Raw genomic sequence first — 24,866 nt, 5'->3', positions numbered from 1 at the left:
CATTGCATTAATCTTTATTTAATAATGCTTTTAACACTACTATTCCCTTTGAGAACACAAAACTCAACAAGAAAATTTTGTCTTATTTGCCAACACTAGAGGACAGTACAAACACAATCAATGCTTACTGAATATCGTAATTTTGTCAACCATAAGCTAATTCAAATAATGAACTTTTTAAAAATTCAGTCACTTTCTACTCCTTTATTTTTAAATACCAAATCCGTAATGCTTAGCTTTGAACTCATTCAAGCCTAGAAGTATCCACATTCCTATGTTTAAAAGATAATGTAGTTAAAGACGGTATAGAGAAAAATATAAACAAGTAGTCACCTAGGTAGACTTAGTAAGTGTATCTTCAAACTTCTGTTTGACAAACAGAAAGGATAAAATTGGCATGAAATAAGGGATAGGAAATTTGGAAAACCTAATGAAGAAAACTCCGTGCTCATTTCTGCCCCATGTTCTTTATCCATTTATCGGTTGGTGGACACCTAGGTTGACTTTAATATTAACAAAGACTTTGTTATACAACCATTGCAAAGATCTCACAGATGAATTCAAGTATTTTTTTAATTTATAAAAAATAAACAAATATTCTGACTGAGCCAAGGAGATTGGCATGGGAGTATATGGGGAGAAGGAATCATTTAAGATACTTAGGGGCTGGGCCATCCAGATGGTTCATAAAGGAACTTGACCCCAAGAATGCCAGAATCCCACATGGTAGAGGGGAGAGAGTTGACCCCAGGAGCTTGCCTAAAACCCCCATCACTGTTTACCTATCACATACATGCACACGACCTCCTCCCCATACACAGTAACAATAATAATGGTAATACTAATAATAGGTATAATTTTTAAAGTTTTCAAAAAAATAAGGCCAAAAATAAAGGCAGCTTTCCTTTCAACCCAAACCAAAAGCAACAAGGATAAGCACATGCTAGCCACAGAATGATTCAACTGTAGTCTGTCCCACAGCATTGGTGGGTATGCATAAGGTTATAAGAAATTATCCATTGATTTAAGTCTCATATAAATATAATATAATATAATATATATATATATATATATATATATATATATATATTAAAAGAAAGAAATCAACATGAACTGACTGCATTGGAGACAGATACTGAAGATACTAAAATGCCAAGGGAACCTGCATGTTTTTGTCTCCAAATGTCAGATACCAATGTGAAGCAAGAACAGCTTCGTAGACTCACTGAATCCCCAAGTTTGAAGTTCCCACTAGATGAAAATGCCTTCCTTCACAAATATTTTACACTGCAATTTCATTATAGCATTGAAATCATCTTCTTTGCACAATCATTCTGTAGGGGAAATCCTGTTTGTGTTTTCATTGACATGTTTTCATCCATAATGTAGCGATGATAATTTGTGTGAGGTACATCAGTTTTAAAACTGTTTAATTATTTCCTTAATGGCACTATCACATTATTTTTTATTCTTATTAGAGGTTTGAAGTTGATATTTTGCTCTTAAATTTATTCAGAACAATCTAAGCCTAGCTTAAGAAGACCCTTGGGATACAACTTGAACTGGATAATTTAGAAAACTTTTAAAACACTAAAAACATGCAAATGTACATTGTTTAAAATGGAAAAGGAAAACAAAACAAGCATTTGATTTTCCCTGTGGGAAATAACTTTAATTTTATGAGAAAAGGCTGTTGCTGGCTTGCTTCAGGGAAAGGTTTTAAGATTTTTCTAAAAAGAGACACATTTTAAGACAGGAAGTTGGACCATAATCAGTAAGCTGGCAAGGTCAGATTGAGCTCGGTAATCAGCTAGGTCTTTGTTTAAAGCTACTTATGAATACATTTCCTTTTTCATGTCAGGAAGAGTCAGAGCCTGAGAGTCTTTTGGCAGCTGTAGACACAATCTTCCTTTTCAGTGAAGAATTATCACATGGCATAAACTCCTACTTTCTCTCTTTCAAGTGAGAACCTTTGTCCACAGAAGCAGTGAGGTGTAATGCCACACCAAGGAAGATTGTATCTGCATTTTGATTTTCTTTTTACTTCTGTGTTTAATCTTTCCCGAATTCCTTGGTTAAAGAAGAAAAGGATTAGGGTGATTTATTTGTAGAACATGCTGTGTCACTGAATGTACTCTGGCCTTAACACTGAAAAACCAAGAATACATTAAGAAAGGGGACTGCAATTTTTTTCTCAAAATCTCTACATTAAAATGTGCTTGGGGGTTGAGGAGATGGCTCAGGCATAAGAGTGCTTGTTGCTGTTACAGAAGACCTGGTCTCTGTTCTCACCACTGATGGGATCTTATCTTAATCAGAATAACTACCATCAAGGGTAAAAGCAATATTAGGATGCCTGTGGTGGGGTGAAGGGAGCAACTCTGTTCACTGCTGATAGAAGTTAGACTTGGGCCTTCACTGTGGACCTCAGTATGACGAATACTCAGAAAACAAAAAGTAGGACCACCACATCATCCAGTTACACCACTCCTAAATATATCCCCAAAACACATCAAACACATCTTGCACATCTGTGTTATTACTGCTCTATCAAGAGTAGATAAGAAATGGAAGCAGTCTAAATGCTCACCAATAGATGAAATAATAAAGAAAATGTGGTATATATGCACACTGTCATGTTTTTCATCCATAAAAAATTAAATCATGGTATTTGTAAAGGAAATGAATGAAAATTATATTTATTTTTGAGCAAAAAAAAAGTCCCACTTAATCAGAATGGCAAATATCACATGCTTTCTCTGACACATGAATCCTACAGCTTAATCTTTATTGAAAATGTGTGAATGTTCTATATGTGAAAGAGTGTAAGTGTTCTATATGTGAAAGAATGTATGCCATGAAACTAGAAGAGGGACATGAGAGCAGAAAAACATCTTAAAGGACGGAAAAGAGGACAGAGTGTGTATGACATGAAAGCAGAAGAGAAGCATTGTAGGGAGAAAAGTGACCAGTAGGACGGGGAGATGATGGGGAAGAGGAGTCAGGGGAGGAGCAACAGGAAAGAGGAATGCATGAAATCACCACAATGAAGCACCTTATTTTGCATGCTAATTTAAAACAACTAATTTGGAGGGTGGGAGAATATCACCTATTAGTCCCTGTGATTTCTTATTCTCTGTCACTTCAGTGGCTATAAAAATAAAATTATAATCAAATTCAGTGCAAATGGGAAATGTTTTCTTTCTTTGTTTATTTGCTTTGTTTTGTTTTATTATTGTTATTATTATTGAGATTGAAATTTAGTTCTATTTATCCCTTTCCCTTTCTTCCTTCCAAAGCTTCTCAAATATCCCTCCTCTATCCTTCAAATTCATAGCCTCATTTTTTCATTTATTTTATGCATAAATATGCTTGAATGTACAGTCATATTCCTAAATATAACCTGTTTAGTTAAAAAATACAACAGTAGAGATATCAAACTGAGTGGAGAAAAAACCCATGAGCTCTCAACTGTGCACAAAGCACTACTGTCAACTGATGAAGGCTGGACACAGGAGAGGTGGTCCTTCCCAGGGAAAAGCACACCAATTAGTTGTCCAATATCAGATGGTCAATCCTGAAAATGCACATACAAGTAACACTTGCCACTTTTATAGGATGGCATATTTAACTATCCAACCAATACCCACAGAGCCCAGTGCTATGATGCTGTGTTGACACCAGTTTGGTGCAACGAATGACAAACTCTGTTCCTGTGTCCTAGTGTGGTTAAAGGAGATGTTATAGGTTTTGGCATTAAAAAAGTGGCCACACAGATAATTTTTTGTTTTCTTCCAATACGTTGGCTTTTTATACAAGATAGAGAGATGACCTGTAACTTCCTAGCTCAACTAGTAAAAGGGGGTTACTAACTGTGAACTTGTTCTCATCCAACAACTCCCACCTCAAGATACAGAAGTCAGTGCTCTTTTGCTATGTTTTTACTTAAGAAATAAATACAGAATACACATGTACTCTGTCATACATATTTTCTTTTTAAGGTTGGTAGGCCACGGGGTTTCAATTCCTCTAACTCCCTGCACTAAATATGAGAGGCAATTGCCTTGCTTCTAGTCCTCAAGAGAGACAAGATATATTAAGAGTACATTCTTAATCAACTCTTCAAAACTCCTGCTTCTGAAGAAGAGTGTGTACACCTATAAGGAACTAGCAAAACTGATTTATGTGTTCTTCCAGCCTGTCCATGGGTAATTACGCAGATTTAAATGGTTTTAAATATTATATTTGGTGATTACATTTTGAATATGCATAAAGCAACATTTCTAATGAAGTTTGTTAACAACTCTGAACAGCTGTTTGTTATTGGAGTTTTGGAGGTCTAAGAATTTTTTCTTTTTTATGTGTTTATATGATGCAGGTCTATATATAAGCATGCATATTCATGTATGTGAGTTCAGGTACATTTGTACAGTACACATGTGAAGGTCAGAGGACTCCAGGTGTGAGCCATCACTTTTACCTTGTTTGACACAGAGTTCCTTAGCTGTTAACCACAGCTGTCCCACAAGCCTCCGAGGATACACCTTGGTTTGCCTCCCACTTTGCCCTAGCTGGGGTTACAGACTCACTACCACACCCAGCTCTATATGGGTCCTGGGGATTCTAACTGAGGTCCCAACACTTGTAGAGCAAGTGCTTTCTCCAGTAAGCCATCCCTCCAGCCCAGGGCTAAGCTTTTAATTAACTGCATAGAATTATGAACAGTTTGTCTCATTCAAGGAGAAAACCCTCTAAAATATGAAAGTGAGAATAGGAATAAATTTACAGGCCGTAAATCTATGTAATCAAAATTCACTTGAATCCAGAAACTACTGGAACTCTGAATTTATCGACAGAAATGTCAGCATTTTCAAACAGTAGGATTTACTGAACTAGAATTTTATGGGACCAGAAATCTTTGTGACTGTTATACAATAACAATTGACAGTTCATTGTGACCTAATGGATGTGCATTTTGCTAGGAAATTGGATAGACTTTCAATATTAACTTTATAATGTGATTTCACTTTAGAGCTTTTCAATTTTTTTCTGTAGTACTAATATGCCATACTTGTAAATTATACAATGTGTGCCACAAACCCTCTGGGTCCCTTTGTCTGCATGGAACGAGTCTCTGGGGCAGGTAGGCAAGGTGTTGGTGGGTGACAGACAGACCAACATGCCAGATTGTGTAGAATCTGAATGTATTTTGTCAGGTTGAGCATCAAACTTTTTATACCAAAGAAATAACAAGAAACCAGGTAAAATACAATCCACCAAGTTACAGTGACGCAATACAAAAGGAATGTATACATCAAAAGAAGGTGGGGACCAGGCCACTGTCACAAAGAAGGGAGCCAGGGGTTCTGCACTAGCAGACTTTTTCATGAATACTACAATACCCCAACCCCCCTATTTCCTGGGTCTACAGAAGAATTTACCAACTTGCTTCTAATGTGAAACTTGCTATACCTAGCTGTAGAGAAGATCTCTGTCTCAGTGAGATTCCCTAGCTCTATTATGGTATTCCCTTGTTTGGGTGAGATTTGCTACTGTCCTTAGTAAATATTTTGCAGACCAGCTCTGAGCTACTGGCTCCGTCTTTTGTAATGCTTAATTAGTTACTGAGTAGGTAACTTCTTTTCTGCATTCCTGCAGGATTCCAAGCTCATAGGCTTCTGGGACCTTGGAACACTAGAGAGACTTAGCTATATCAGAATTTAATCTTAAAAGGCATTTATAATAAAATAATAAAAGAGAGCTCGTAGTTCCATACACCAGACTAACTTGGGAATAGGGTATGAGTATATGGGTAAATGAGAACACCAAAGCTCCAGGAGGTGAGTTTCCATGAAACTCTTTTCCTCGTTGAGTGCTTACACAGTTTTCAGCTTGTCAAGCAGACTTGACTGGAGTGCGTGGCAAATGTGACCTCAAAATTCTGGCATGAAAATAACATGGTGAAGTTATCAAACTATAAAATTATTTTAAACATGTTTTCGGGTGTTTTATTTCTTATTTATTTATTTTTTATTTATTTTATTTATTTATTATTTACTTAATTATTTAAGACAAATACTTACTATTTGTTCCTAGATGTCCTGGACCTGCTTTATAGACCAGGCTGGTCTTAAACATAGAGTGATCCCCTGCCTCTGCCTTACCTCCGCCTCCGCCTCTGCCTCCATAGTGCTGGGATTAAAATGTGTACCACCATACATCTTCTTTGGGATACTTCTAAGTCATGACCTTTATATATAAAACACCATAGGCAGTAATCTTTTAAACAGACTAAGCTCAATATATTTGCTCTTTAAATTCACTTCACTGTCAGAAAGAAACAAATGTATTTCTGGTGTACTTATATCTAATGCCTTATCATATGACTTGAGTCTAAGAACAACTATTATATGAAAGTAAGTTGATATTGATCAGAAGTTTGGGTCTACCATTAAAGTTGAAGTGAAAAGACCATGAATTCTAGACTGTAGGTGAAAGTTTCTAATATGGCCTTATGTAAAAGCAGACCTCCAGTGGTGTGCCATATCCTCTGGGAGAACTCATGTTTTCTGCTGCATCCTTTCCCAGGATCTGTCACTGCGAAGGAGATGAAGAAAGCCCACTCATCACACCCTGTCGCTGCACAGGAACCTTGCGCTTTGTCCACCAGTCCTGCCTCCACCAATGGATCAAGAGCTCAGACACACGATGCTGTGAGCTCTGCAAGTATGACTTCATAATGGAGACCAAGCTCAAGCCCCTTCGGAAGGTAGGGGCAGACTAGGGGTGGGAGGGGGAACTTGCAAAGCGGACTTGCTTTCAAACTTCATGTCCTTCTTTGATAAGACTCTGCCAAAAAACACTGGTTTTCTTGGAGGATGCTTGTCCTGTAAAGGACTCAATAGCTAAAATACAGCCGTGTCTTTGCAGGTAAATCAGTTTGTTCTGACTTGCATTGTGTGAGTTCTGGTTTATATGCCATCCTCCCAAGATTTTTTAAAGGTGCACATATACAAAGATGCATAGAGAAACATATATTGTGGATATATGAAAAAATACATTTATAATTCAAGATCATTGAACTGCTGAGAACCATGAAAAGGGTCTTCTTTTTGAGGTCAGTTCTTACAGCTAGATGATAGGATCTACTAAATAGCATAAACTCACCTAAATTTTTGAAAGTTGACTATTGCAGAATAAGAGAACAATCTATTCTATAAGATGTAACCTATGTTATATTTAACTTCTTTTAATGTTTGGTCAGATGTTTTATATATCAATAGAAGGGGTTATAAATAAAAGCCACTATTTTCTATATTGTTCATCAAGTTGCAAATGAAATATAAAATTTAGCTTCAAATTCTTCATCTGTGTTAATCCTTCTCTAAAACATGATTGTAAGACTGTGTGTCAAGTATAAAGTTAGCATCTCAGAGTCGCCAACAGACCACTTGTTAAGGACATCTGCAAGGGCAATGCCACAGATAATTCATTCTTCATCCCTGGGGTTTAGCATTTTAACTTATTCATCTTTTTGCACCCTAACTGCAGCCTTAAATCTATATAAAACACATCTATGTATACAGATACCTCAATATCCAATGGGAGTGTGAGTGCTGCAATTTAAATAATGAATAAGCCCAGAGCTGCTTTTTCATTTAAATGAAATGCAAAGCTAAAGCAGATAGAAAGAGATGGAAATAAACTTGATGAGCTCCAGAATGAGAAGAGATAAATGTAAACACGACTATTCCACATGGCGCCTAATGGGAGGCTAGCTATACAGCCATTGTACGTCTTCATTCATTCTGTAAAGTATGAGGACAGAGAATAACATGCCCTATTTTTGTGATACATGGGTTTTATTAATCTTTAAATGATTTATAGATTTCAAAACTATGTACAAATTACCTTTAGAGAAATACGTTGATTTTATTTATTTATTTATTTATTTATTTATTTATTTATTTATTTATTTATCTTTGGGATAACCTGAATGCCAAAAGGTGACTTTCTGGTTCTGAGTCCCAGCACAATCATTGCCGAAGTAGAGCATGATTGGTACTCCGCTCCCTGCTTTATATGCTAAGCAGGCACTGTACTGGAAGAGCGAAATGATGTGCTTTGACTCTTTGAATTTCTCCTCTTGTCCCTCAGGGAGTTAATTACAAGTTGTTTCACGGCATCTGCAGCCTTCCTTGCCCCCTTTCTATTCTCTACCTGCACAAAATTTTATTTCAAGTTAGTCAAACATAATATTTGAATTTGAAAACAAGGACCTAGAAAAATAACATGTCCAAGTTGTCTCTTTTATATTAAACCTTCCAGTACACACACACACACACACACACAAACACACACACTTGGGAGTGTGTAACATATTAAACATGATACTGGGAAAGAACTGAAAACCTATCCTATCATAACTAGAGTAACTTCATAAATACAATTTCGACCCTTTCTTACTATTTCATCATCAACTATTTACAACTAATCTGTTTGTCACCATAAGAAGAAAATATAGTTTCTTATATCCATCACAGAGAATGTGTTGCTGAATCTCAAGAGGAACATATCTATTTATTAATGTACTAGCATAATTTCTTTACAAAAAAAAAACATTTCTTTTGACCATAAGTATAGACAAAGGATACATCCTATATATGGGATAGCATTATATATACAGGACGTGTTTACATCTAACATAGATGTGACTCTACAGCAGCCCACACATGGGTTTTATTTAAGCCATGAAACTGGAAAATTAGTTATTAACATTTAACTATGTGATTATTTCTTGTACAATTTCACACAGTAAATGTGGTTTGGATACCACAGTACCTGGCTTGACTGGAACTGTATTCTTATGGACAACAAAAGTGGGGCTAACAGGGGAGGGGAGTGTTACTACCGCCATTTGCTTTCCAGTTCTTGCATTTCTTACCCTCCTGCACACATGTTTGGATCTTGAGGTCCCTACAGACACCACCTCTATTTGTATAGCTGTGGGCTGGAAGGAGGATATGAACATCCAATCCCAATGTAAGGCAGGATTTGTAGGCATGAGGAATCAATATGTCTTACCATCCTTCCAAGACAATGAAAACCTATGGAAAACATTTAAATTCTCATTCTCCTTCCTTGTAAGAGGTGTATAGGAGGCAGCATCTTCAACATCATTTTAGATTGTGGGGTGATTCAAAACAGCATATGGAAGCACTTTAACCTGTCCTAGATGGTTTGTTCTGATGGCCTTGAAATCCATCAACAGTATTCTTTTGGTAGTCTTTTAATGTTCATAGAGAATGCCAGTTATAACCTCTGGTAAAAATATATTTGGAGTACATCCCATTAATTGTTCTCAACTAAGTAATTCCATTAAACTTTACAACATTCTAAATACCAAGTGCATGAAACAATTAATTTAGCTAATGACTCTGGATATATACCATCAGCAGAGGTGGGAAAGTGTGGTTAGATGAAATGACATTTTAAAAGGAAGGGCCAGTCTTCACAGGCAGATGGAGCTTGGAGCTTAATCATCACTACAGATATCAGTACCATTGATTGTCCTTATTATATCAAAACCTATAGTTAGCAAAGTCTACAAGTTAGCCTAATGTTTGCCAAAGAAAAACTTTGAAGTCAAAATAATATTAAGGGTTCATTCCAGGGAAAGCCGATCTCTATCGTCTTTAAGTAGGTAGCTTCGCTACCTTTATGACAATCAATAAAAGGTTCCCTTAACTTGCTGAGTCACCTTCAATCAGGAGCAATACTCTCAAAGCTCAGGAACATCAAAAATTCACAAATAAAAAAATCACAGTGAGGAATTAGTGAAATTTGGAAACATACACACTGTTGATTAGGAAACATAAACTAAACTTGCATTCTGAGGCTCAAGTCTGGGATGCCCAGTTGGAATCTACCTGAATAAGAAGCCAGGTGCTGATGTAAGGTGGGTCCACAAAGACATCAAATACTACTGACAACTTATGTCCTGCCCTGAAATATTCATGCATAAAAACCACATGATAAATATAGTATATAAAATGTTCAAGTTCATGTATTTAATTACTTTTGTCTCCTTTAACTAATTAAGCTTGTTTTACATAAGTACTTGGAACCCATTTTACATAGGAAGAAAAGAGACACTTTTCAAACTTGATACCACACACTCCAAAGACCCTGTACCCACTGTAGGGTGCATAATAGTCACCTGGTTCTTCGCTTCTCTTTAAGGATTATGGCATGGGTTTTTCTTAGTTTAGAGGCACAGGTTATAGGATGGTTAATGCAACCCTGAGTGCCGTAGCAAAACTGAGCAAAGAAATATCTCTAGTTTTTACATAAGCTTTGATTGAAATGTTTCAAAAGAAATCTTTCTAAAACAAATTTTTCTAGCATCTTTCTTGTTAAACCTGGACAAAACACTTTGCCGAATATCCTTTTCCCAGAAACTCAGATGCATATTATATACAGAGTAATTACTTTTCAGCCAAATAATAAATTCAGTAATTCAAAAGATTTATATGTTGTCTCCACTGTGTTTTCTCCAGTCTTTTAAAAGGAGTTTTCCAAGCCAATCAGTTTGCCTTGTGATCCCTCCTCCTTCCTGTCACCACCTAACACCGTTTCTCTATTCTTCAGATAACCTTAGCCAGCACTGCACATTGCTCTTTTCTGATTTAAACAGTAACAGAGCCGGGGAGCTATACTACTGGGATTACCAATGGCTGTCTTCAGTTCTGATGGTCTTTTGCATTTTTCTCTTTAACAGCAAGAGTTTTTGTGTACATGGACATTCTAGTACCTCATTCTAGAGTTCGTAGAGTTCCTTTTCCCATTCTTCAAAGTTCTCAGGTTTACTCAAAGCTCTTGAAATTGCAGGATAAGAAATCCCTCATCAGATGAAGCTGTGTTGCCCCTGGGCTGTTCTCTTGTCAATTAAGCTCAGATGGTGAGATTTGCTATTCCATTTCTTAACAAACATACAAGGCTCCAGGCCATGAACATCTGTCTCTGTCCTCGTACAAAGCACAGACAGAACTTTCTCTGTACTTTGTGCAGTGATCATAATTCACAGTGCATAAATGTTCTGTTTACTTGCACTTAGCCACAGACATTATTATACTAAGCTGAGAGGAAATATAAGGGGTTCAGAATACCGTGTTCCAGTTCACACTGTCCCAATGTCAAATATGTTTTTCACAACAAATTGCTCACTGTCTACTGGTGACGATGTCAAACACTATTCTCTTTGCTTTCCCGCTGTGCCATTCCTAGAAAATGGGTCCAGCAGCTGACTGTCTTAGGCAGGACATAATGACCAACATACTAAACACAAACTTTTTTTTATTATTTCAACTTGATAGAGGCATAACAGAGTGTTTTCATTAGTTCTATTGCCTAAACATACAAGAAACCCAATAACTACAATTGATATTTCAGTTAAAATAATATTTCAATGTGAGTCCATGACACCATCTACATGCCTTCTATCAAATGAGCATGAGATGGAAAACACAGGGGTTTTGTTGCTTATTCTCTTAGATACCTGGGGTTAGTCATATGGATTTTTATCATTGTATCACTGTTAAGAAACACTAGTCATCTAGAATCAGTATTGTATTGCTTCTCAGCCTTTTGGCTAAGATCTAGTATGTAGAGTCAGTATTGTAGAACAGTTTGGTTACAATAGAAATATTGTTTTCTGGTCAGTAAATTCCTTTTTATTTATGTAATTTCCATACACATGTAGTCCTCCTTCTAGGCAGATATGAAATCACACTACCAGTAAACCATGTCTGCATAATCATCCCAACGGGATCCCAGTGATGCTCGGCTTATAAATTGTCTCAGCCTGCTATATACTAAGAATCTACTGTAGACCAGGAAGGTTTAGTAATAAGCAAGACAAAATAACCCCCAACCATCCGAGCAGATAGAGAAGGAGGAGAAAGGACGGGACAATCTAATGTGTTGTAGAGAAAAGTGGTATTGGAGTTTAAAGCAAGCTGGCTGTCACAGCATCATCTTGTAAAACCATCTTAGTTTACTGACTATAGAAGAACAACTATAATCAGGTAACAACATGGCTGTCTTATTCTCCTTTACTCTTCATACTAACCTAGACGGTGTCTCTTAACAATTGGGCACCCAAGACACTAAGGGAAGAGAATTGAGGCTACCAGAAGGATGTTATAGATTTTCACAAACTATTTTTGAATAAATAGCCACTAATTAAATAACTATCAAACAATTATTCAATTCTTCTTTATTACTGAATGTGTCTGTATATTGATTTAGCTCTGTTTTTTTTTTTTTCTCTTGAAAACTAGGATCTGAAGATCACTGCTCACTTTCCAGGAAAGCTGTCAGCTTCTGTTGTTTTTCTAGATACAGAAATAGTCTTTTAACTCTATTATGTTTACTGTTAAGATCATCTATTACTTCAGCAAAGATCAAGGGCTTAAAACCAGAGATTCTCTTATACATTGTATGTTCTGGTTTTACTTTGAAGCATAGACCTTGGTTTCAGTGAGGGACTCAGTATCTCAGTGATGACATAGAAGCATAGGGGAATCAAGTTAGAGTGTGTATGGGCATGGGCATGAAGAGTGTCATGTTCCCTAACACACTGATCATGGTTGTGTTATGTCACTTGCTGAAGAGCCACCATACCCAACACGCCAATGGAAGTCGCAGTATGTAGCATGCCATCCAAAGTGACATCAACTAGTGCGCAGTCCTTTTTTTATTGAGTTTTAAATTGCTTTCATTTTTAAATCTTCCCCTAATTCAGTGGTTCTCAACCTTCCTAATGTTGTGACCCCCTTTAATATAGGTCCTCATATTGTGGTTATAAAATTGTTTTTGTTGCTACTGCAGAACTGTAATTTTGCTACTTTTATGAATTGTAATGTAAACATCTGTGCTTTTCAGTGGTTTTTTGTGACCCCTGTGAAAGAGTCATTCCATCTCCTAAAGAGGTCATGACCCACAGGTTGAGAACCACTACTCTAATTAAAGATTTTTCTCAGAGCTATAGGGATATTTTCCTTAATATATTATTCTAATACCATGTCTTAACATCAAATTTTGATGGATTCTTTAATATGTAAGTCACTGTATATCAATGTGTTTTTAAAGCAAATATTTTAAATCTAATCAATTTTTCTTTTTAGACTAGAGAAAACCTATTTATTTATTTATTTATTTATTTTTGCAATTTGATGGGTCAAACCTGGAGCCATCTAGGTAAGGTAACCTACCATGAAACTACAAATTCCAGCCCTCAGTGCTTTGAGATGGGGTCTTGCTATATAGCCTAGGCTAATGTCAAACTTATAGTTTTGATATTAGAAGTATTATTATGAGCCTCCATAACCACCCCAAGAACAACACTTTCAAATGATTACCTTCATTGATGAGTTCCAACTTTATTTTACACATATCAATATGCTAGTGCAATAGCATTAAAACAAGTGACTAAACTTATCATTTCAATAGGAAATGATTTTCTCCCAAGCCAGTCTTGTCACTGTTTGCTATTTTTCTGTAAAGAGTATCATCTACTAGTTCCTTTCCTCTCCCCTTCCACACAGATATCCCACCTATAACTTAATCTTTCCAAGCTTGTTACCTCACACAGAAGTATTTACTCTGTCAGTTGAACAAAGCAGCCACAGACTGAGCAAAGCCTGCCCTTGTAAAAGATTTATAATAGTAGATTTTAAATTTTTTCATGTTATTTTAGAATAGTAAATTTTAAGAGGTGTAGAATAGAAATAAAAAGGCAGAAGATAGAGAGATGGTAAACAATACTCTCCTAGGACCCTTCCTCCTTCTCTCTAGCAGAGAACTGAGGACCCTGCAGAGAGATGCTACTGTTTTTCTCCGTTGGAAGTTCCTATGCATGGAAACGTGAAACACAGTACAAAGTGCTTCTCTTATGAAGACCTCCTTTAAGTGGGGATTTTGTTTGATCATTTAACACCCAAGGAATGATAAATATTTTTAAATAAAAGAATAGCACTAATTAAGAAGAACTAGTTTAAGCCATAACTGGAATCTGCAACACCAGCTACTCAAATGGCTGAAGCACCCCGGAGCTCTTGACTCTAGCTGCATATGTATCAAAAGATGGCCTAGTCGGCCATCACTGGAAAGAGAGGCCCATTGGACATGCAAACTTTATATGCCCCAGTACAGGGGAACGCCAGGGCCAAAAAAAATGGGAATGGGTGGGTAGGGAAGTGGGGGGGAGGGTATGGGGGACTTTTGGGATAGCATTGGAAATGTAATTGAGGAAAATATGTAATAAAAATATTTTAAAAAGGAAAGATAAGGCCTTCAGAGAAAGAAAAAAAAAAGAATATCAAACGTTCAAGACCTGCTTTGACAACATAATAAGTCACTTTCTCAAATGAAAAAGTAAACCATGAGTTAGGCATATAAGCTTAGCAGCAGAAGACTTGCCTAGCATGTGTGAAACTAGAACCTACATTCAGTTCACAATAAAGTCACAGGGGGAAAAAGTGAATGGCTGAGTCCAGGATTCAGGATACAAGCTGCTTATTCTGCTTCTACTACTGAAGCCACAGGAGCTACTACACCTCAGCCTTTCTATGTGTGAACAGAAGGAATAAGATAAGCCTTTCTTTAAAGTTTCTTCCAAGTTAAAAGTTATACCATGAAAAATGAGGAATTCACTAACCTAAAAAGAAAAGAAAGGAATTTATCCTACATATTCAGAAGAACAAGAAAGAATAGATACACATGGAACTGTGCTCATAGGACATCAAATTGTATAAGACAAAATGCTGAGCAAGGAGGGACTCTGGTATCTAAACCAACAGCCTGCACACTGCTTTTGCTTCTCATTTTGAAACTGTGTTTTAATCATAACATTTCTTCCTTCATTTTTCCCCTGCTACACCCTCCCATACATCCCTCTCCACTCTCCTTCAAATCTGTAGGGTTTTTTCTCATTAATTGTTACTCTCTGCGTGTGCATGTGTGTGTATGTACCTATATAGTCCTAAATGTAGTTGAGTGCATATAATGTTACTTACATGTACATTTTCAGGGCTGCCCATTTGACCCTGGACAACCAATCGGTATGCTTTTCCCTAAGGGGACCATGTTTCCTGCTCTCGGCTTTACTCCATCCCTGGTAGTTCCCATCCAGTTGAACATGTTCACTGGTGTCATCTGTGTTCGGCTCTGTTTATGTCATCATGTTGGTAAGAATTTACATGTTAAGCTTTTGATTTTACCTAGAGACACAATATCATAGCATCCCCAGTCCTCTTGCTTTTAGAGTCTTCCAACCCCCTCTTTTATGATGTTCACTAAGCCTTGAGTGTGGGAGCATTTTGTAGATATATTCATTGAGACTAGGTTCCACAATTTTGCCTTTTGATTGTTTATAGTTAGCCTTTAGTGTTTCTACAATGCTCTGTGGGGTAAATCATGATGAGAAAAGCAAGAACCCTCCCAGCATTTAAAAAAGAAAGATTTTTTAAAATGGGACTAGAAGAACTGAAGATAGGAAAGGGGGAGGGGGAAGGAGGGAAGAAATTTAAAATTAAAGGGAAAAATACAGAGAAGAGAAAACGTGTCTGAAGGCAGTCAGCAGGAACAGTCTCCTACAAAAAATCCTCTCTGTGTTCAGAATCAATTCTTTTTCTGCTAAATTGTATGCTGATGGTTAAAGGCCTAGGCAGAACCAACTCAAGTGATTCTTGACAGCTGTTGTGTAACCCAGAAGCATTTGCAAAGAGCCCTGACTCACAATAATGAGGCTGGATGTGCTGGGAGCCATTTTCTAGTTGGCATTGAGTAGATATCCTAAGAAGATATAAGGTCTTAACAGGCTAGTTGTGAAATAAAAAAAGGAAGGGAGAGAGAGAGAGAGAGAGAGAGAGAGAGAGAGAGAGTTTATATAGGATTACTTCAATAAGAAGTTGTAGCTGAAAATTACTTTTTTATATAAGTAGTTTTGCAATTAAGTTTTGAATTTGGGTCTTTGTCATGTGACAAATTACTTGAAAGACTGAAGACCATGTATCGGGCTGTACTCCTATATAAGATGGCACCAGCTGCCATCATTGTCTAAAACACAGTAAGATATCCTTGGAATGCCCAGTTAAGATCACATAGTTCAGTTTTATCAAGCAGCAAGCATTTACTTGGAGTCTTCTGTGTGCCATTTGCTGCCCATAAGATTTCAGGAATGAATGAGACACAAAGTCTCTCACTTCAGTGAATTTGCATTCTGTTATGATGGGAATTGCAGGAAGAAGTTAAGTGAGTTGCTTGGCCTCCACATTCTGTGGTTTGGTTGGTTGTGGTTTTCTATGGTGGTCACCATCTGCTGCAAAGAAAAGCTTCTTTGCTGAGAGGTGAAGACTACACTTATCTTTGGGTATAAGGACAAATGCCATGATCTATACCCATACTTTCTCAGGTACACGACTGCCTAAACATAAGCTGGACAAGAATGGTAAGAATAACATGGACAAGGAAAATCCCAAAATTTGTCAACCCTCCACAAAGAACTATTGGCAACTAAGGAATGGTGACAACAGGAGAAGTAGTTTTCCCCGGGGAGGAGCACATCAATTGGTTATATAATACTAGATAGTCAGCCCTGAGAACATGTGCACCAGTAACATTACACAGACTGAGCAGAGTATACTTAGGTATATATATATATATATATATATATATATATATATATATGTGTGTGTGTGTGTGTATGCATATACATACATGCATTTAATAACAAAGAAAAAGAGGGCATGCATTGAAAAGAGCAAGGAGGGGTATATGGGAAGGTTTGGAGGAAGGAAGGGGAGGGGACTAATTTGTAATATTATAACCTCAAAATCAAAAACTTAGAGTAAGTTGGTTTTAATATCTCAAAATAAATATGGTAATGGTATAATAGATAATTCTAGTGCCTACAGGAGGGTTTGTATAATTCCAGTAGTAAATTTTAACTATAGGAAGGGTGAGGAAGACTTCAATATCATAACTGTCTCTGTGTCACAAGAATTAGTTTAATGAAAAAAAAGATAAGAAATTTGTTGATTGAGTATGATGACCTTGGGCAGGAAGATGCAGAAAAACAGCCCTTCAGAAGTTGGCTGAGAAAAAAATTCCATATTTGTGGAAAACAGGTGAATCTCCTGGACAATTTCCATTAATAGGCAAGCAATAAATGAATAAATCAGCTTTGTTTCATGATAGTGAATAGGGGATGAATAGTGAGTACAGAACTGGAGTTTGATAAGTAGATATGTTGAACTATGACATTCTGTGGTCAATGTGTAACTAGTGTAAAGAGTATAAGGGCTGCCCTAAGTGACTGTCACAGCCACCACTTCTTTTAATCAAGCTCCAATTCTTATCTTGAATTAGCACTAAATTTCATCACCAGAAGTGAACCAGAGGTTTCCTATTACATGTGTGCCAAATAATATGCCTACTTTTCTACTTGGCACAGAGTCACTGACTCTGATGAATTCACCATCACTTCTCAAGAGACTTCCACCACACAATGTCCCCTTTGATCCATTGGCTCCTTTTGTGTGGTCCTAAGCTGGGGTGATCCACTGACAACAATAGAGGAGCATGCCAACGAGAGACATTAGCCTTGAGAAGAAACTGTGGACACCCTACCTATGACACAGAAAAAAGAACATGTGCACTGAGTTTGGAACAGTTTTGTCTCTGTTTTTAGCCTTCATGATCATTGGCACATCAGCAAGGTTGCCTTGGCCTGCACACCAAAGCTGTTGCTGTCTGTAGATAGATGTTGCCTGAACTTCCAGAAGCTTGCCCAGGTGCTTTTCAACTTGGTCACTACAGATTCAGTTCTTTGGCTTCTAATATGTGTCCCTCTAATCCCAACTCATTTCCACAGTCTCAAAGCCAAGAACTAAAAGCAAAAGACAGCCCAGTCACATAGGATACCTCCTTCACTCAGGACCATGTCCGATAATATCAGATGAATCACAGCATAAAATTATGTCAGAAACAAAATCCATATAGCACTTGAAGGCAAAGAGAGGCATAGCTCTAACATACCTTTTAAAAGAAATATTGTTTTATGAAAAGGAAAATCCAAGCTCTGATTCGAAATTGCTTCATGGTGCTTTTTTTTTTTTTAGAAGCAAAGAATCAGAACTATGGACTTTTAAGAGTGTCACAAAGAGGCACTTGCTGAGTGAAGGAAGCAAGCTATTTCAGTAACATGGCTTTACAATAACACTTTTCATCTAATGCTTGATACTTAACAGATAAAGCTCTCCTTGTCCCTGCCAGAGTAATTGGACTGGATGTTAACAAGCTTTTCTCCTCTGTGACTAATAACCAGTTTTGGTGCAGTAATCCTTATTTATGCTCATTATTTACAAATATGCAATAGGCACAAGTGATATTCCTTGGGGAGAAGTTTTGAAAGGGAGACCTCTGGGAAAATCAACAGAGTCAGGCAAGATGTATTTTTTCCCCCATACAACCAACATTCAGAAAAAGTGCCGAAGGCCCTGGGTTCCTAGTGCATGTGCAGAGATGTGGAGAAGGGACAGGAGGGGGTAACACCCAATTCTTTCCCATTCCCCTCCCTGCCTTGTCTGCTGAAAGCCTCTATCTCTACTAACAAGGCTCACAGTAAAAACTGAGAACTAATACTTCATAGGTCAGGTAACACTGCCTTGCTGTGGAATTAGTTTTCTCTTAACCTATCTGGTATATCTTTTGCCCTCTTGACATACCAGAGGTCCTGCATTGCCATGGATTTCTTGATGCAACTATCCCATGTTGTCAAGGCAACTTACTTGGCTGGGTTTTTTTCTCCCCTAGAAAACAATTTCCAACATTGCAAACCCTAAATCACAATCATTCCTTATAAAACTCGGGGTCAGATATGTCCCCTCGATGCACAAAGCTGTTACTTTTTTTATGAGGTAGTGTGTTGTTACAGTGAGAGAACTTGACCTAAGGAATAAAATGTATATTAAAGCATTGAAGTTAAAATAATCTCAGGGCATTTTTATCTTGCTGCTTTATTCCCAGGAGATATGAGACTGTTTACTACTTGCGGTTACATTTTTCTTATTTTTGAAACAGCTGAATCTATGTTGGCATATTTTGTCTAACTCTCTATGTAAATTGGTTGTAATCAACAGCTTTCTCGTGGTCTGTGAAAATTAAACTGCTGGAAAGATAAAGTATTTTCTGGGATTAGTTTCACCCACCTGTTGCACATTTGCTCCCTTCCCTTCTTTAAGAGTCAAGGCCCATGTGAGAGTCAGCTTCCACACAAATGAAGTAAATGAAGTCAGTATGCATTTCCCTGAGAATCAGCGCACACTTGAATTCAAGGGTGAAAGCAATAGTTTCTCCAGGGACCTTAGTCCTTCACAGTTGTTTTGAATGAAATCCCAAAGGAAAGAGAGGAAGAGGTGCCTGACACTTATTGTTAGCTCTTATTAAAAGGAATTGTGGGTTTGGTTAAGATTCTGATTTAGGCCTGGTAGTGGTGGCACTCGGCAGGCAGAGGCAGGCAGATGTCTGAGTTCAAGGCAAACCTGGTCTACAGTCTGAGTTCCAGGACAGCCAAGGCTACACAGAGGAAAAAGAGAGAGAGAGAGAGAGAGAGAGAGAGAGAGAGAGAGAGAGAGAGAGAGAGAGAGAGAGAGAGAGAGAGAGAAGACCTAACAACTCCTTTTAGGCCTGAATCTCCACAATGCACTTCACAGGCCATATGTTGCTTAATTGTAATCATATTTAGTGATTCTTCATTCTTAATCAACCAGGGCTGTTGGTCTGAATTTCCCATTAAGTTTTCAAATATTTATAAGGTTTCCTTCCCCTTATTTTTTGCTTAGAAGCTGATTTTATAAATGGTAGTCATGTTGACTTTAATAATTCCCAGAAATTTTAAAACAGAAACATGGCTTTAAATGAAGTTTCTATATGACCCACTTTGTGGGTCTCAACACTTTCATGTCGTGTGTGCCAGGTCCTTCAACTGCCTTTATTTTACCGAAACCAAACAATTTTATTCGTTAAAAATGAATACAAAGAATCATCTCTGCTTGTGAGGACTTGACATTATTTTCTTTCCATTATTGGGTTTAGACAGATGAATCTTGCACTGTCAATCAGGATTTTGATATTTTGTAAATATCTTATTAATTATTTGACAATGACATGCAATGTATTTAGATCACATCCACCCTCCCCATCCCAACTCCTCATGGACCCACCCTTTCCTCTCCCTGCTCCATGTCCTCCTTTTTATTTTTTTAAAAAAGATTCCATTGCATCCTATTCTCCTGGGTATAGGACCAGCTATGGTCTGTGGTCAATCTACCAGGGGCCACAACCTTAAAGAAAACTCACTTTCTTCCCCAGAAGCTATCAACTGTGCATAGCTCCTCAGTCTATGATGGACACTCATGAACCCTTTCTCCCAATGTGTTAGAATGCTGACTGGCTTGAGCCAGTAAAACTTAACATATGGGGCTGAAAAAAATGGCTTAGTGGTTAAGCATATTGGCTGTTCTTCCAAAGGTCCTGAGTTCAAATCCCAGCAATGACATGGTGGCTTGTAACCATCTATAATAGGATCTGATGCCCTCTTCTGGCATCAGATATATGCACATATATGCACATCATATATGCACATAGAACACTCATACAAAAATAAATATAATTTTTAAAAAGAAAAGATTTAGCATGTTTTACAGCTGCCCTTTCCAGCACTCTCGAGTTGTAGCCTTCCGCAGTGTTAGTACTCAGGCAGTGCACAGAGCCTCTAGGACTGTTAGGTTACTTTTCCTGTTGCTATGATATCAGACATCCTGTCAGGGCCATTTAAAATATAATGGGCTTGTCTGGGTTGGTGACTCAGAACAGTGTGGTAGGAAATTTATGGTGGCAAGAGACTGAAATGGCTAGTTATATGGTATATACAACCAGAGAGCAGAGACTGCTAGGTACTTGTCCTTCCATAACCTCCCCAACCCCTATTTTTTTAATCAAGTCCATAATCCAAGCCCAGGGAATAATGCTGCCTTCCTTTATGGTGGGTCTTCCCATCTTCAACTAGCCTATCAAGATTCTCCATCACAGTGATGCCCAGGTCCTGTCTCCTAGGTATCTCCAGAGCCACACAACTTAGCAGTAAGCACTAACCAGCACACTTGAGTATGGAAATCCATATTTAAAAAAAAAGTAAGTAACTGGTTAGTAAGGTTGTAGAAACAGCAAAATAAAGCCATAAAGCAACCATGAGGAATATGTGGACATGGATCTTCTATTAGTTTTGTGGGGAAGAGTGGCCAAAGCAAAGAGGAGTGCAGAGCCCACTGAATGATTTGTAAGCCTTCTTTCATGTTACATTTAGGTTTGGAGATATTTCTATAAATGACTGACTAAATACACAGATTATCAGGTCACTGAAATCCTAAGGGAAAGCTCTCCCTAGGAAATCATTAAGTGGATTCAGCAGAGGGGACAGACCATTTACAGTAACAACTGTAAACTAAGAAGATTATGTTAATGCCCACAGTCATTAGCCAGAAGCTCCTCCGGATTGCTAACTAATGCCTGAACTGTGCTTTGTTCTATACATAGTCCCATTTAATCCTCCCAAGAACCACAAATTAGATGTATTTTTTTTAATTTAAATTATATATAGGTGTATGCTCATATGTGCAGATGCCCACAGAGGCCAGAAGGTGGCACTGGATCCCAGCACTGAAGCTATAGACAGTTGTGATTCACCCAATGTGGGTGATGTGGGCATCTGCACATATGAGCATACACCTATATATAATTTAAATTAAAAAAAATACATCTAATTTGTGGTTCTTGTGAGGATTAAATGGGACTATGTATAGAACAAAGCACAGGAACCCAACTTAGGGTCCTTTGGAAGCGCACTAAAGCTCCTTACTAGTGAGTCATCTTGGCAGTCACCAAACAGATCACCTCTGAGCATCACAGAGAAGAAAGCTAATATAAAAAGGGAGTAAAGAACTGTGTAAGTTCTTCCCAGTGTTCCACACAGCAGAACTGGAATCAAGGTGAAGTCATTGTTGTGTCCAATGTTTCAAGTTGTATATCATTATTGATGCCACATCTGTGGTTCCAAATAGGGAGAGGCTCGAAATTAACACAACTATGACTATATAATGTACAGAGAATGAGAGACCTTGCAGCCCTCAGTTTTAAATGAGATGTCATTATCAAACCCTTTCCTTTAAGCTCAGGAATCTATATAGAAGAAGTGGCAGTAAGACTGCCAGAGGAGGTAGATGACACTTAGGAAGTAGTGCCTTCAAACAGAACAGGCCTGATGCCCTTATGAACTCACAGAGCCTCTGGCAGCACAGGTTCAAGCCAGACATGGTCGTAGCACCAAGAGGGAAGTGGACATGGAGTGGACATGACAAAAAATATTTACAGACAATAGACACTGGCAAATAAAAAAATAAGTTTTCACCACTGGAGTTTCACAAAGCGTATCAACCACCCTTGAGGGTAGGCCCCATTTCCAGGAGTAGTTGGCCAATACAAGATGAACTCTGTGGATTCTGCTTGTTTGTTTGTTTGGGCATTGCTTGTCTTACTGCTTTGGGGTTTGTTTGTTTTGATTTTTATTTGTTTTTTGTTTATTTTGAGGGGAATGGTGATTTGCTTTAATTTTAATTTTTTGAGAGAATGTGAAGTTGGTAAATAGGGAGGTGAGGGGTAGGAAAGAGCTGGGAGGAATGGGTGGGAGAAAAACATAATCAAAAAATATTATATGACAAAATGTTTAATGAAAGAATAGGGAGAGGACATATTTGTCTAGGTGGGTTAGAAAATGTGTTCCTTGGGAACAGCAGTTGAAACACTTGTATGTGCATAATGGGAACGTGGCTGCAATTGGGATATAGAGATGAGGAAATGCTAGGCAATAGTACATTAAAGACACAGAAAAAGAACAATTTAGAAATTAGAAATGGTTGTCATTAGCAGAGAAAAGAATGGCCACAGACAAGTGGTCCTTTTTCTAAAGTAGAAGTATGAAAATGATGGCCACCATAGGAAAGTTGTGATATTTGACTAATAATGTAAGTTTAATAATGTGAATGTTATTGCTAAAGATGATCATAGATAGGCTTACATGGAAAGAAGATGGGGCTTGGAGAGATGGTTCAATGATTAAGGGCACTGGCTGCTCTCAAAGAGGACCCAAGTTCAAGTCTTAGCACCCACATGACAGCTTACAACCATCTGTTACCTCCAAATTCAGGAACTCCAATGGCCCTTCTGACCTTTGTAGGCAGTAGGTACTCAAGTGGCACACAGACATGCATGCAAGCAAGATGTCCAACACATAAAATTGAAAAGAATTAAAAAAAGAAACAAAGAAAAGCCACTATCAGATTATATACTAGTGATGATGAAAACATTTCAACTCTATCAAGAAAACAAAATATGAAGGCAAAGAAAGGTGTTAAGTATGAAATTAATACAACTTCCTTTTCAAACTTCACATCAACATGCGGAGAATGCATTCGTTATCCAGTAAGCGTTCAGTATGGAAGCTAGAAAACAAGGTGAACTCACATAGCTGCTGCAGGGACACAGAAGAATCTCACTGAACTGCTGTGAGGGTTGAAGATGCAGGCTGTAGTAGAATTGACTCTCCATGGATCTCCACTTCATTAGTTGAGCAGTGAGATGAGAACTTCAGTTATTATGGAAAGAAGCCTCATACAGATTAGCAAACCGGAGCGAATAACTAAAAGCTCATGACTTTGAGCTGCCTAATGTCAGCCAGGTTTGAGAACTGTATCTGAGAGAGGAAAAGTCAGGACTTAGAAAGAAATGTTGGCAGTCGTCAGAAAGTCTCCAGAAGTCTATATAGCACTACAGCAATGGCTGACTTGATGGCACAACATGAGTAATCATCAAATTTTGTTAAATGAAAGAAGCCAGAAAGAAGAATGTGGACTACATTATTCTATGTCTATGACAGAGCATAGCATTAGGGGCTAAACCTAGTGACATATACTTCTGAAATAGATCACTCTACAGTGAGGTGCTCTCTCAGAAATAATAAAAGCATAGCCTCAAAAAAGGTCACAAGGGCTGGACAGATGGCTCAGCAGTTAAGAGCACTGATTCCCCAGAGGTCCTGAGTTCAGTTCCCAGCAACCATATAGTGGCTCACAACTGTCTCTAATGAGATTTGATACCCTCTTGTGTGACTAGGAGAGCTGTGTACACACCCAACATGAAAATCAGAAACAAATTTACAGAATAATTTTTCTTTTTCCATATTTGTTTTTTTAACTCAATTGTGTGCTTGTCAGGCATGAAGTTTGCAGATGACACCATGTCACAATGTCAAAAGTTACATAAAGCCTACAAAGAGTGGCCTCCAGGTTAGCTTTACAGACTGTGTTGATGTTCACAAGTGGGTGAACAGGTTAAAACTATAAATGTCTACAATTTGATACATTCAGTCTATGTAGCAATTATATCTTGATAAAGCTGTTGTCTATCCAAGCAGAAAGCAGGGATAGGTAGATCCCATTATTAATTTCTTGCATGTCCTTATTAGGAATAGAGATAGTATCTCCAAAAACTTCCTCTAGATAGTTCAGGTTGGCATCTGGGTGTACAAAGGCCCTAGAGCATCATAAAAGGGTGTGTCATTCTGACCATGCAGACATGTACTTGAAGAAGCATGCTAACATGGAAGGAAATACTCTGTTGGACAACCAGTGGATGACTCCATTCCTGAGCTCTGCTAGAATAAGGAACCATGTGTGTGAGACGCAACAGGA

General features: G+C 37.7%; 1 protein-coding gene across 3 annotated transcripts in view; it reads left to right on the top strand.

Annotated features, from left to right (window-relative positions):
- Positions 1–24,866, top strand: part of Marchf1 (membrane associated ring-CH-type finger 1) — a 481,764-nt gene that overhangs the window by 423,917 nt on the left and 32,981 nt on the right. For all 3 annotated transcript variants that reach the window (XM_029480932.2, XM_029480927.2, XM_085843942.1), the window contains one exon: positions 6,589–6,769. In XM_029480932.2, the coding sequence (XP_029336792.1) occupies positions 6,589–6,769 (181 nt within the window). The remainder of the gene's footprint in view (positions 1–6,588; positions 6,770–24,866) is intronic.

This window comes from Mus caroli, unplaced genomic scaffold (genome assembly GCF_978045245.1).
Source record: "Mus caroli unplaced genomic scaffold, Mus_caroli_1 scaffold_10, whole genome shotgun sequence".
Lineage (NCBI taxonomy): Eukaryota > Metazoa > Chordata > Mammalia > Rodentia > Muridae > Mus > Mus caroli.
The sequence above is the reverse complement of the archived record's forward strand: the minus strand, read 5'-3'. Positions and strand labels throughout refer to the sequence as shown.